The 12,995-nt window shown below is 43.9% G+C and overlaps 1 protein-coding gene across 29 annotated transcripts in view; it reads right to left on the bottom strand.

Annotated features, from left to right (window-relative positions):
* The window catches only part of UNC13B (unc-13 homolog B), a 230,410-nt gene that overhangs the window by 213,904 nt on the left and 3,511 nt on the right, over window positions 1–12,995 (bottom strand). For 22 of the 29 annotated variants that reach the window (XM_078371323.1, XM_078371333.1, XM_078371378.1 and 19 more), the window contains exon 1: window positions 8,815–9,147. Coding sequence is in view for 14 of the 29 variants with exons in the window: in XM_054257414.2 (XP_054113389.2) it covers window positions 8,815–8,836 (22 nt within the window). In the remaining 15 variants the exon portion in view is untranslated. Of the gene's footprint in view, window positions 1–8,814; window positions 9,148–9,322; window positions 9,451–11,913; window positions 11,971–12,995 lie in introns of those variants that run through there. The other 7 variants (XM_078371379.1, XM_078371324.1, XM_078371384.1 and 4 more) reach the window with 3 other exon arrangements.

Raw genomic sequence — 12,995 nt, 5'->3', positions numbered from 1 at the left:
CGTAAATTCAAGATTAGCCTGGGTAATTTGACAAAACCCTGTCTCTACAAAAAATACAAAAATTAGCCAGGCATAGTGGCACAAGCCTACAGTCCCAGCTGCTCAGGAGGCTGAGGTGGAAGAATCACCTGAGCTTAGCAAGGTTGAAGCTGCAGTGAACTCTGATTAGCACCATGGCACTCCAGCTTGAGCAACGAGACCCTGTCTCAAAAATAATAATAATAATAATAATAATAATAATAAGGTATATGTAAAATACCTCCCAAACTCAAAGACTCTTACTTTAAATACTAAAAAACATTGGACACTCTGGCTCATGACTATAATCCCAACAGTTTGGGAGTCTGAGGCAGAAGGATTGCTTGAGCCCAAGAGTTGAAGACCAGCCTGGGCAACACAGCAAGACCCAATCTCTAAAAAAAAATTTTTTTTTTTTAATTAGCCAAGCATGGTAGCTCATGCCTATAGTCCCAGACACTCAGAAGGCTGAAATGAGCATATTGCTTGAGCCCAGGAGGTTGAGGCTGCAGAGAGCCATGTTCGCACCATTGCACTCCAGCCTGGGTGACAGAGCAAGATCCTGTCTCAAAAAACTAATAATAACATGTAAGGCTGGGCACGGTGGCTCATGCCTGTAACCCCAACACTTTGGGAGGCTAAGGTGGGCTGATCACTTGAGGTCAGGAGTCCCAGACCAGCCTAGCCAACATGGTGAAACCCCATTTCTACTAAAAATACAAAAATTAGCCAGGCATGGTGGTGCACGCCTGTAGTGCCAGCTACTCAAGAGACTGAGGCAGGAGAATTGCTTGAACCTCGGAAGCAGAGGTTGCAGTCAGCTGAGATTGCACCACTGCACTTCAGCCTGGGCAACAGAGCAAGAATCCATCTCAAAAAACAAACAACAAAAAAAATAATGTGAAAATAAATGTTAAAACAAGACAGCACAGTTATTTCCTTGCTCAAGGAAGAACTTAATTTATTCTGCTTATTCCAAACCAGACCTAATAATCCTAATGGAGTCTTTGGTTTATATAAGAACACTGTATAATAGACATTTAAAAACCTATCTGGGATTCCATGACCTCTTGTCTATAATACAGATTTGTGTCATAAACATGCACAGAGAAAGTATTCAACAAATATTTACTAATGATACACAGCACAGGCAAATAGAATAAGAATTAAGCTTATTGGCCTAAAGAGCCCAACTTTTAGAAACCCCATTTTTAGAAACTAAATTACAGAATACACTGCTTATACGGAAGAGAACAGTTTATAACAATAGCATGGCAGAGGAAATTGGTCCTTTCCCCCATCACTGCCTGACTCACACAAAGCACAATCAACTTCCTGAGGCCCTATGTGAAAGGAACACAGCCAAAGCTCTGCTCTAACGGCAGGGACTACTAAAACCATTACTGATGGGAGCCTGGCAAAAGGGAGTTAGCTGAGGCAGATGACAATAACATTCAGAGGAAAAAGGAGATGAGAAGTACCTGACCTTATGCCTGAAAACTCTGAAATCATTACCATTCCAACTTTTCACAATGACTGTAAACCGAAATTTCTGGACTCTCCCTAGAGTAGAGGCAATGTGTCTAATTAGATGGATGATTAATGATAAGCCATGAACTTTTTTTTAGATGGCTCTGTCACCCAGGCTAGAGTTCAGTGGCACGAACATGGCTCACTGTACCCTCAACCTCTTGGACTCAAGCCATCCTCCTGCCTCAGCCTCCCAAGTAGCTGGGACTACTGGCATGAGTCAACATGCACAACTAATTTTTAAATATTTTTTGGTAGGAATGGGGTCTTGCTATGTTGCCCAGGCTGGTCTCAAACTCCTGGGCACAAGTGATTCTCCTGCCTCAGCCTCCCAAAGTACTGGGATTACAGGCATGAGGCACCTCACCTGTCTGATAACAAGTTTTTTAAAGGGCAAATCACGATATAAATCAACTTGGTCCTGTTACCATCACCAGTGACATTGTTTCGTTCTGTTTCAAAAATGCAGTTAGGCACAGTGGCTCATACATGTTAATCCCAACACTCTGGGAGGCTGAGACAGGCAGATCGCTTGACAACCAGGAGTTCAAGACCATCCTGGGAAACATAGCAAAACCCTATCTTTAGAAGAAAGCCTATAGTCCCAGCTACTTGGGAGTCTAAGGTGAGAGTATCACCTGAGCCCAGGGAGGTCAAGGCTGCAATGAGCTATGATCATGCCACTGCACTCCAGCCTGGGCAACAGTGTGAGATCCTGTATCAAAAAAAGAAAAAAGCAATTAATACATCTTCACATGGAAAATAAAATACAAATAAGAAAGAAAAGTATATGGAAATCACAGGTCAAACTTACTACCAAGAGCAGAGTCTTTGGTCTTTAAAATAGGCATAGGAAAATACTATCTGCTGGTGAAGGATCTGCCTCTAATAGAGGATACTGATCTGAGACACTGAGGCATTTGGTCTAGCTGAGTATAATTATATGCCAAAGAGAACAGCAATGAGCAAATCACACACAAATCCAGGAAAGCTAATTGGAGGTCTCTAAACATATTAACGAAAACCATCTATGGGTAGGAGGAGGGTAAGGACTAAAAACTACCTATTGGGTATTATGCTGATTACCTGAGTGACAAAATTATCTTTATATCAAACATTGCAATATGATAATATGCAATTTACCAATGTAACACAACTGCGTATATATCCCTTGAACTTAAAAGTTGGAAAGAAAAAAATCAATAATAATGTTTTTAAAAACCTGGCCAGGTGCAGTGGCTTACACCTGTAATCCCAGGACTTTGGGAGGCCGAAGTGGGCAGATCACTTGAGTCCCGGAGTTCAAAACCAGCCTGGGCAAAATAGGGAAATTCCATCCTACAAAAAATGGAAAAATCAGCCAGGCATGGTGGCATGCACTTGTAATCCCAGCTACTCAGGAGGCTGAGATTAAAGGACAGATTGAGCCCAGGAGTTTGAGGCTGCAGTGAGCCATGATTGTACTACTGCACTCCAGCCTGGGTGACAATGCAAGACCCTGTCTCAAATATGAAAACAAAGTTTTGAAAACCATCTACAAAGATGTTCATTGTAGCACTGTTTATAATAGTGGAAAGAAAAATATCTTGAATATAATCAGTATAAAACTGTTTAAATTGGCTGAGAGCAGTGGCTCACGCCTGTAATCCCAGCACTTTGGGAGGCCAAGGCGGGTGGATCACAAGGTCAAGAGATCGAGACCATCCTGGTCAACATGGTGAAACCCCATCTCTACTAAAAATACAAAAAAAAATTAGCTGGGCATGGTGGCGCGTGCCTGTAATCCCAGCTACTCAGGAGGCTGAGGCAGGACAATTGTCTGAACCCAGGAGGCGGAGGTTGCTGTGAGCCGAGATCGCGCCATTGTACTCCGGCCTGGGTAACAACAGCGAAACTCCGTCTCAAAAAAAAAAAAAGAGGGATATAGACTAGGGTGTTCAAACTTTGGCTTCCCTGGGCCACACTGGAAGAAGAAGATTATCTTGGACCGCACATAAAATACACTAACACTAACAATCGCGGATAAATCTCATAATGTTTTAAGAAAGTTTACAAATTTCCGTTGGGCCACATGCAGCCCACATCCCACAGGTTGGACAAGCTTGGTGTAGACTCACATGATCTGAAAAGAAAATATACCATTGAGGTTAAAAAAAAAAAAAAACAAGCTGAAGAATACTGTGTACATTCAACTATACATTCAACATCATTACAGAGGAAAATTTCTACGAGGATAGAGAAGAGACAGTAAACAGTAAGTTACTGCTGGGAAGAATATAGAATGGGGACAAGAGAACTTTTCTGTTTCATACTCCAAACTGTTTCAACTTCTTTTCCTGCATATTTATCATCCTATAATAAACACAAAACAAAAACAATGAATTAAAAAGTTAACAATAGTTGGGTGATGTGTTCCTTTGTAGTCCCAGTTATTCATGATTCTGAGAAGGGAGAGTCACTTGAACCCAAGAGTTAAAATACAGCCTGGGCAACATAGTGAGAGCCCATCTTTAAAAAAAAATTTTTTTTTTAAGTTATCAATGGTATTGGTGGGAGGTAGGTCCATGAAAAATTTTATTTTCTGTTTTGTACTTTTCTGCATTTTATTAATTTTTTATAATTACCAATGTATTACCATATATATATATATATTTTTTTTTTTTTTTTTTTTTTTTTTTTTGAGGCAAGGTCTCGCTTTGTCACCCAGGCTGGAGTGCAGTGGCGTGATCTCGGCTTACTGCAACCTCTGTCTCCTGGGTTGAAGCAATTCTCATGCCTCAGCCTCCCAAGTAGCTATGACTACAGGTGCACACCATGACACCTAGCTGATTTTTGTATTTTTAGTAGAGATGGGGTTTCTCCATGTTAATCAGGCTGGTCTTGAATTCCTGGACTCAAGTGATCCACCCATCTCAGCCTTCCAAAGGTGAGAGCCACCACGCCTGGCCTGCATATACTAATTTTAGGGGGGAAAATCCATAGCTAAATTATCTAACTAAGCACTGTTATAAACACTGTGAAAATTACAAAGAAATATTATGGAGGCCAGGCGCAGTGGCTCACGCCTATAATCCCAGCACTTTGGGAAGCTGAGGCGGGTGGATCATGAGGTCAAGAGATCGAGACCATCCTGGTCAACAAGGTGAAACCCCATCTCTACTAAAAATACAAAAATTAGCTGGGCACGGTGGTGCACGCCTGTAGTCCCAGCTACCCAGGAGGCTGAGGCAGGAGAATTGCTTGAACCCAGGAGGCGGAAGTTGCGGTGAGCCGAGATCGTGCCATTGCACTCCAGTCTGGGTAACAACAGTGAAACTCTGTCTCAAAAAAAAAAAAAGAAAAAACTCAAGATTTATATTTTTTCTTTTGCTTTTTTTAGACAGAGTTTCACTCTTGTTGCCCAGGCCGGAGTATAATAGTGCAATCTTGGCTCACCACAACCTCTACCTCCTGGGTTCAAGTGACTCTCCTGCCTCAGCCTCCAAGTAGCTGGGATTATAGGCATGCACCACCACACCCGGCTAATTTTGTATTTTTTGTAGAGATGGGGTTTCTCCATGTTGGTCAGGCTGGCCTCAAGCTCCTGACCTCAGCTGATCCACCCACCTAGTCCTCCCAAAGTGCTGGGATTACAGGCATCAGTCACCACGCCCAGCCAAAGACTTTTATATTTCTTTATACTTAAGGAAATATTTGAAGAAAGACGAAGTGATTTCTATAAAAGAGTGGTTTCTTACAAATTCAAGTCTAGCCAGGCATGGGGTTATGTGCCTGTAGTCTCAGCTACTCGGGAGGCTGAGGCATGAAAATTGCTTGAACCCAGGAGGCAGAGGTTGCAATGAACTGAGATTGCATCGCTGCACTCCAGCCTGGGCAACAAAGAGAGACTCAGTCTCAAAAGATAAAAAAAAAAAAAATTCAAGTCAAATCACCCACTCAATGGTCACTATCCCCTTTAGAACATTCTTTCCACTCATTCAATTTCTGTTTAGTGTCAAAAAATCTAAGTAGCCCATTTCATTTGTTATTAACAACCCTAACTGTTCTTTAAGTTAAGCTAAAATCCAATTTCCTGTCATTTTCAACCACTGATCCACACTTGTCCCAGTTCTGTCCTCTGGAGCGACAAAAAAAGGTGATATAACTTCTACAAGAGAGTTTTTAAAACGCTCTTCATGTACTATTATGATCCTCTTCCTCTAAAATCTTCTAGAACTAAATTTCTCATATTCTTCAAATGCTTTGGTTCCTACATGCTTTATTATTCTAATCATTCCCCTCTTAAGACAATCTACCTTCTAAATATGGCTCTTGAAAGGAAATACCACAGCTGAACACAGAATTCCAGATCTGATCTGACCAGTGCTGTTACCTCCTTTGTCTGGGTCACCATAAGCATCACAATACAATACCAGTTGCAGGTAGCATATGATTCATTTCCAAATTAGTGGTACTGCTCAGACCACAAGTGCTCTGAGGGTTGAAAGAAAAAAGAGATCACTGGGGACGGGGGACTTGAAGAAATTGTCAACAAAAAGAAAGTAGACTGTTAGCTGAGAAAGGAAGAATATAGGCTGGGTGCTGTGGCTGAAGCCTGTAATCCCAGCACTTTGGGAGGCAGAGGAGGGTGGATCACGAGGTCAAGAGATCGAGATCATCTTGGTCAACATGGTGAAACCCCGTCTCTACTCAAAATACAAAAAATTAGCTGGGCATGGTGGCACGTGCCTGTAATCCCAGCTACTCAGGAGGCTGAGGCAGGAGAACTGCCTGAACCCAGTAGGCGGAGGTTGTGGTGAGCCGAGATCGCGCCATTGCACTCCAGCCTGGGTAACAAGAGTGAAACTCTGTCTCGGAAAAAAAAAAAAAAAAAAAAAAAGGAAGGAAGAATATATTTTAGATAAGCAGAAAATATGGAATGAGTATTTCGGGGGGCATACGTGCAGATCAGAGAAGAGGCAAGAATAAACAGAGCTAGTGCTAGAGCAAAGTCTGCATAAGGATAGGCTGCAAGGAAGGTTTGGGTCAGAATACTGAGAGCCTTAAACCTGGAGGCAATAAGGCACGATTAAAGAGAAAGACAAAAAAACCGACTTCTGGAATGAAATGTTTAGGAATTATTAAATCAATACCAGTTTGCCGATTTCTTTTTTTTTGAGATGGAGTTTCGCTCTTGTTGCCCAGGCTGGTGTACAATGGTGCGATCTCAGCTCGCGGCAACCTCTGCCTCCTGGGTTCAAAAGATTCTGCCTCAGCCTCCCGAGTAGCTGGGATTACAGGCACGCGCCACCATGCCTGGCTAATGTATTTTTTGAGACGGAGTTTCGCTCTTTTTACCCAGTTGCTGGAGTGCAATGGCGCGATCTCGGCTCACCGCAACCTCCGCTTCCCGGGTTCAGGCAATTCTCCTGCCTCAGCCTCCCGAGTAGCTGGGACTACAGGCACGTGCCAACATGCCCAGCTAATTGTTGTATTTTTAGTAGAGACGGGGTTTCACCGTGTTGGCCTGGCCGTTCTCAATCTCTTGACCTCGTGATCAACCGGCCTCGGCCTCCCAAAGTGCTGGGATTACAGGCTTGAGCCACCGCCCCAGGCCCATCATTCAATGTTAATATCTGCATACAAGGTACCTGCTTGTTTACACAGTAATTAAAATCTTCTGGATCTCTATTCAAAAAGACAATGACCTGCTGATCTCCGTTTCTCCAGATTCAAAAAAGAAGGAACTTGCCTAACCTAACATTAAAAGGGAAAGAAGTTAGTTAAATAGCAGAATTTCTAGACAATGAAACCTGCCTGCTATAAAAACAAATGAAAACACCGGTAGTTAAGTTATTTAAATTTAGTTAAATAGGAATTTCTGATTTAAGAGTGCTCCTGCCTAAAGAGTCTTTCATAAGGACCAGCTCTGTAATATAGTATGGCAGTAGAGAATTAAACTGTCCAAGAGACATAGCAAAGCCCAACCTCTCCCAAATCCTGCTACTCAGCAGCAGGGATGTAAAGGAATAGATTCCCAGCTGCTGAGAGAAAATGTCTTACTAAAAGCAAAGCAAAATTCTCATTAATGAAAAATGAACCATGAAAGAAGAAAAACTGTATGTCTCATAATCCCCGGAAATGACCAAATCCATTTTGGGTTAATGCAGATTTAACAACACAGTGGAAGAGAACAGAGCAAAGCAGTTCCATTTGCCAGCAGCTGGGGTAAACACTGTTATGGGAGAGATCACAAACAACAATGCTTTTAATCTGTAGAGCCAAAAGAAATATGAACTCTATCCAGTAAAAGGTACCAGGAAAAGGCTCTAGTTGATAAATGCTCTCTCATTCACAATCGAGACACATCAGATATGATAGTCTGTAACCTAAATTCCCCAAGATCATATTCAATGGCTAATCCAAGCCCTGTTTTTTTGGATAATCTCTTTGGATGATCAGATAATCTCTCTGAAGTCACAGTCCTTGCATCCATTCAAAACTAGCATTAAGCCTCTACTACGTCAGACACTAGGAATACAAAAACTAATAAGAAACAGTCTCTACCCACATGGAGCTTAGTTCGTGCACCATGCCTTATCTTAAACCCCAAAGCTCTTGCTTTAAGATATCTTCGTATATGGGTCAAGTGTCCTCGGGGAAGAGCAATAATGGCCCTTCACCTTGGGTTACTGTGATGCAAGCTAAAATAAAAATAAATTATACCTCTTATGCTCTGCTCCAAAAGCAATCACTACATCCTCCCAAGTGGAACAGAAGAATAATAGCCTATACTACAGGTTAGTGCTCAGGGAAATGACAGGGGACAAGACAAGCAATAGAAGGTATGTGACAGCTGTACCACTAACGCGTTCAAAGTGTGATAAAAGAACCTGCTACTAAGCATACTGTAGTGTTAAGGTGCAAGGAGGAGGAAAAGAAGGGGAGGCTGCCCACCATTCACAGACACCAACCAACCGCGGTCTCCTAACTCGTCCACTCTCACTAGAGAACCCCAGTCACTGTTTAATAGGATATGAGCCTGCCAGCCAACAACGTTGTCACATGGCTACCGGAATGGAGAGCTAATCGTCCCTTGCAGGAGCGTGGGGGGAAACAAGAGAGGAAAGAACTCTTCAAATGTTTATAAATGATTGTTAACATAATCGTCCTCCAAAGCACGAACGGGATGTAAAGTTTGGGAGAGACGGTCACCAGACGCCCACTGGAAGGGTGCGGGGACCTCTCCGCGACACCCCGCCTCCCCGCCCCAGTCCGCGCACTCACCGCGCACGCAGAGCAGTGACATGGCCGAGGCGCCGGCAAACCTCTGCCGCGCCCCTGCCGCGCCGCCTCTCCCTCTTTCCTCTCAGCAGGTGCCGCGACTGCTCCTGTTACCGGCCCCACGGGTCTGGCCGTTCCTCATGGTCCCGGTCGCAGTTAGCGTCCCGCCGCTGCCTCGGACCCGCCCCAAATCTCACCGTCTGAACGAACTCGGGGTAGCGGTGAGTACCGGCCGGCAGGCTGGGGACTGGGCGCGGCACCGCGACGCCATCGCTGGGAGTTAGGAGCTGCCGGGACTCCCTCCCGTCATTCCACCCGGGATCCTAGCGAGCGCCTGGGCGGAGCCAACCCGTGGTGCCCCGCCCCCAAGCCAATTATTTCACGCCCAATCTACCAGATCCCGCCCCCCGAGAGCACGTAGGAGGCGGGGTCCCCTTCCTCCTTTCCATTGAGCGATACTGAAGGCAGCTCCGCCCACTAATCTGCCTTAAAGTAGGGAGCAAGGACCTACCCCTCAGCTGTGTGAAGCGGGAATGGAAGCCCTGTGTTCCTCCTGCGTGGGCCGGGCAGGAGGACAGATTCTTTTCATTGAAGATTTCCACTGGACTTCCTTAGAGTCCAGCCTTCATAGCGGATAACCTGTAATTTAAGTTAACGAGGTCGTACCACACAGCAAAGTTTTAATTAGCAACTAGGGCGAAAGACAAAATTGAGTGGGCATTAAGTATAGTGTCTGGAGACCTAGGTTCTTATGTAGACCGTTTTTCGTGCTCAACATTGTATCTCCAATGTTTGGAATAGTGCCTAGTGTATGGTAATCAGTCCGTAAATATTTACTGAATGAAGAATGGAGGAGAGAGGAGCATTTTAAGCACAGGACTTCTGGCAAAATGATGCATACCCACGTAAGGAACTGTGAAAGGCCAGAGCAGAAAGCAGTATGAGGTACATGTCACCCACCACCACCCCAACAGTGATTTAACTGGTTTGGAGTAGAGCTTATATCTTACTTTTTTAGAGTTCCCCACATGATTTGAATGTGCTACCAGAGTTGAGCACCACTAGACAAGGTGCTTTCTCAGTCCTCATTAGACCAGCTTAGTTTTCAGTGTTTTCAGGCTCTTGTGGCCCCATAGGATTCTGCCTGCCTGATGCAGGGAGGATCTGTTTATTTAACAGGTCTTTTCTCTAAAAGCAAACCTAGCTACCATATGATTCCTCTCACTAGTATAAGTGCTATCAGAGTGACACTCTAAATGTTGTAACTAGGAGCCTAGAGAACGAAAGAGGACTCGATCTTTCCAGTATTTACCCAAATTTGCAGCAACACCCTGAGGCAGATTTTGAGCACAGCAACTTAGCCAACCTACTCAACAGAGAACCTTGACCCCAAGACAATGGCATTCCCAAGTTGCTGGAAGTTGGAATACCTAGCTATTTAGTCGCTGTCTTAAATCACAAAAATAGGGATCTAAAAAGGAGGTTAGCCAGGCACAGTGGCTCCTGCCTATAATACCAGCATTTTAGGAGGCTGAGGAGGGTGGATCACTTGAGGATGGGAGTTTGAAACCAGCCTGACCAACATGGAGAAACCTTGTCTCTACTAAAAATACAAAAAATTAGCCAGATGTGGTGGCATGGGCCTGTAGTTCCAGCTACTCTGGAGGCTGAGGCAGGAGAATGGCTTGAAGCCGGCAGGCGGGGGTTGCAGTGAGCCGAGATTGCACCATTGCACTCCAGCCTGGACAACAGAACAAAACTCCATCTCAAAAGTAATTTAAAAAATAATAATAGCCGGGCGCGGTGGCTCACGCCTGTAATCCCAGCACTTTGAGAGGTCAAGGCGGGTGGATCACGAGGTCAAAAGATCGAGACCATCCTGGTCAACATGGTGAAACCCCGTCTCTACTAAAAATACAAAAAATTAGCTGGGCATGGTGATGCATGCCTGTAATCCCAGCTACTCAGAAGGCTGAGGCAGGAGAATTGCCTGAACCCAGGAGGCGGAGGTTGCGGTGAGCGGAGATTGCGCCATTGCACTCCAGCCTGGGTAACAAGAGCGAAACTCTGTCTCAAAAAAAAAAAAGCAGAACACACAGACACAGGGAGGGGAGCATCACACACTGGGGTCTGTTGGTGGGGGGTCAAGGGATGGACAGCGGGGGGGAGGTCAAAGAGGGATAACATGGGGAGAAATAATGCCAGATGTAGGGGGATGAAGGCAGCAAACCACGTTGCCATGTGTGTACCTATGCAACAATCCTGCATGTTCTGCACATGTACCCCAGAACCTAAAGTACAAAAAAAAAAAAAAAGCAAGCTGAGAAGGCAATAGAAATAGAGTCTGCTAGCAAGACAGAAGTCATAATCTTTTGTGAAATAATCACAAATTGATGTCCCTTTATTTTTACTGTATTCTCTTTATCAGAAGCAACTCACCCTCAAGGTAAGGAGATGACAAAAGGGCATAAATACTACCAGCAGGCAATTTTGAGCAGGGCAACTTAGCCAGCCTACTCAACAGAGATCCTTGACCCCAAAGACAATGGGCACGCTGGAGGGGTGTCTTAAAAATCTGCTTACCATATCTGGATTCCAGTCCTCACTCTGGCACCTGTGACCCTTAGCAACTTACATGATCTTAATTTCCTAGGTAGTAATAATAGTGTCTACTTCATAGGATGATTTTGAGGTGTAAAAGGAAAATAAATCTCGAGATTCCTGAAATTTCTAAGCCAAAGGGAAAAGTCAAGCTGAGAACTAGGTCACACAAACCTGTCTCCGATTTGCTTCCTAAATAAAATGGCTACAAAGAGCAACAGGGAGAGCAAGGCAGACACATCACTTCAGGTCAAGAGTTCAAGACGAGCCTAGCCAACATGGTGAAACCCCATCTCTACTAAAAATACAAAAATTGGCTGGGCATGGTGGCTCATGCCTGTAGTCCCAGCTACTTTGGAGGCTGAGGCAGGAGAATTGCTTGAACTCAAGAGACAGAGGTTGCAGTGAGCCGAGATCATGCCATTGTATTCCAGCCTGGGCAACAGAGTGAAACTCCATCTCAAAAAAAAAAAAAAAAAAAAATGAGAGAGAGCTACATACCTTTCCCCTTGTGGGTCCCAAGATCTTTACCCCAAAACAGTTCAGCTGAATTTCATCCTGGCAATATAAATTGATAGCAATTAGTAGCTTATCTTCACAGGTGCAGGACATAGGACAGAACTCAAAGTCATCCCTCTGTTCACCTGAGACTAATGCATATCAGATTGTTTCCTCTGTCCCACTGTCTATAGAATCTTACATAAAAAAGCCTATTTGTTGAGTCAGATGAAGGCATGAATGGCTGTTTCATCTACCCACCTCTCATGTGAAAATTGTGTATTCTATAAAAGGCTAATCAAAGACTCAAAAGGATGCAACAGATTTGTCTTCTTATCCACTAATGCATTTTTTGACACATTTCTGAAATATTTCTCTTTACCCAATATCTGCCCTTTCCCCTTTAAATATTTGTGGGAAGTAAAAGTTCCTCTTCAAAATTTCCTTTCTTGTTAAAGAATAAATCATAAGTGTGTTAATAACTCTTTGTTAAGCCCTATCCTATGTAGTGGCTAAATATCCCATGCTTACAGGTACATAGTATATTTAATGTCCTTGTACTTTAACCAAGATATCTGTGCTGGATGTGCTCACAGACATGTCCCAGCTCGCAGCCTATGCCCCTTACCTGTTTTAAAAAGTTTTAAGTTGTTAGCTGATCAGGTTTTAATTTAGGCTGTGAGGTCTGGCTCCAGCCAACGGAGACCAGACACAGCAGTAAAGACAACCCCAAATGTGTAAAGAATAAATATGTCTGTTTTTCCTTTGTTCATTGTACTTTCTTAGCAAGATGACTAGCAAAGTTACATTCCTACAGGAAATAAAAATTGCTTGCTGAGAGATCCTTTGTCTCCGTGCTAATTTTTCTTTTCGGCACCAAGCATCTGTTTCCGACATATTGAAAACCTCAAAACCATCTTTTTTTAATCTCTGAGACGGATTCGCTCTTGTTACCCAGGCCGGAGTGCAATGGCGCAATCTCGGCTCACCACAACCTCCGCCTCCTGGGTTCAGGCAATTCTCCTGCCTCAGCCTCCTGAGTAGCTGGGATTACAGGCACGCGTCACCATGCCCAGCTAATTTTT

Source organism: Callithrix jacchus, chromosome 1, assembly GCF_049354715.1.
Source record: "Callithrix jacchus isolate 240 chromosome 1, calJac240_pri, whole genome shotgun sequence".
NCBI classification, from domain to species: Eukaryota; Metazoa; Chordata; class Mammalia; order Primates; family Cebidae; genus Callithrix; species Callithrix jacchus.
Note: the sequence above shows the minus strand (reverse complement) of the source record. Positions and strands in the feature narration are given on the sequence as shown.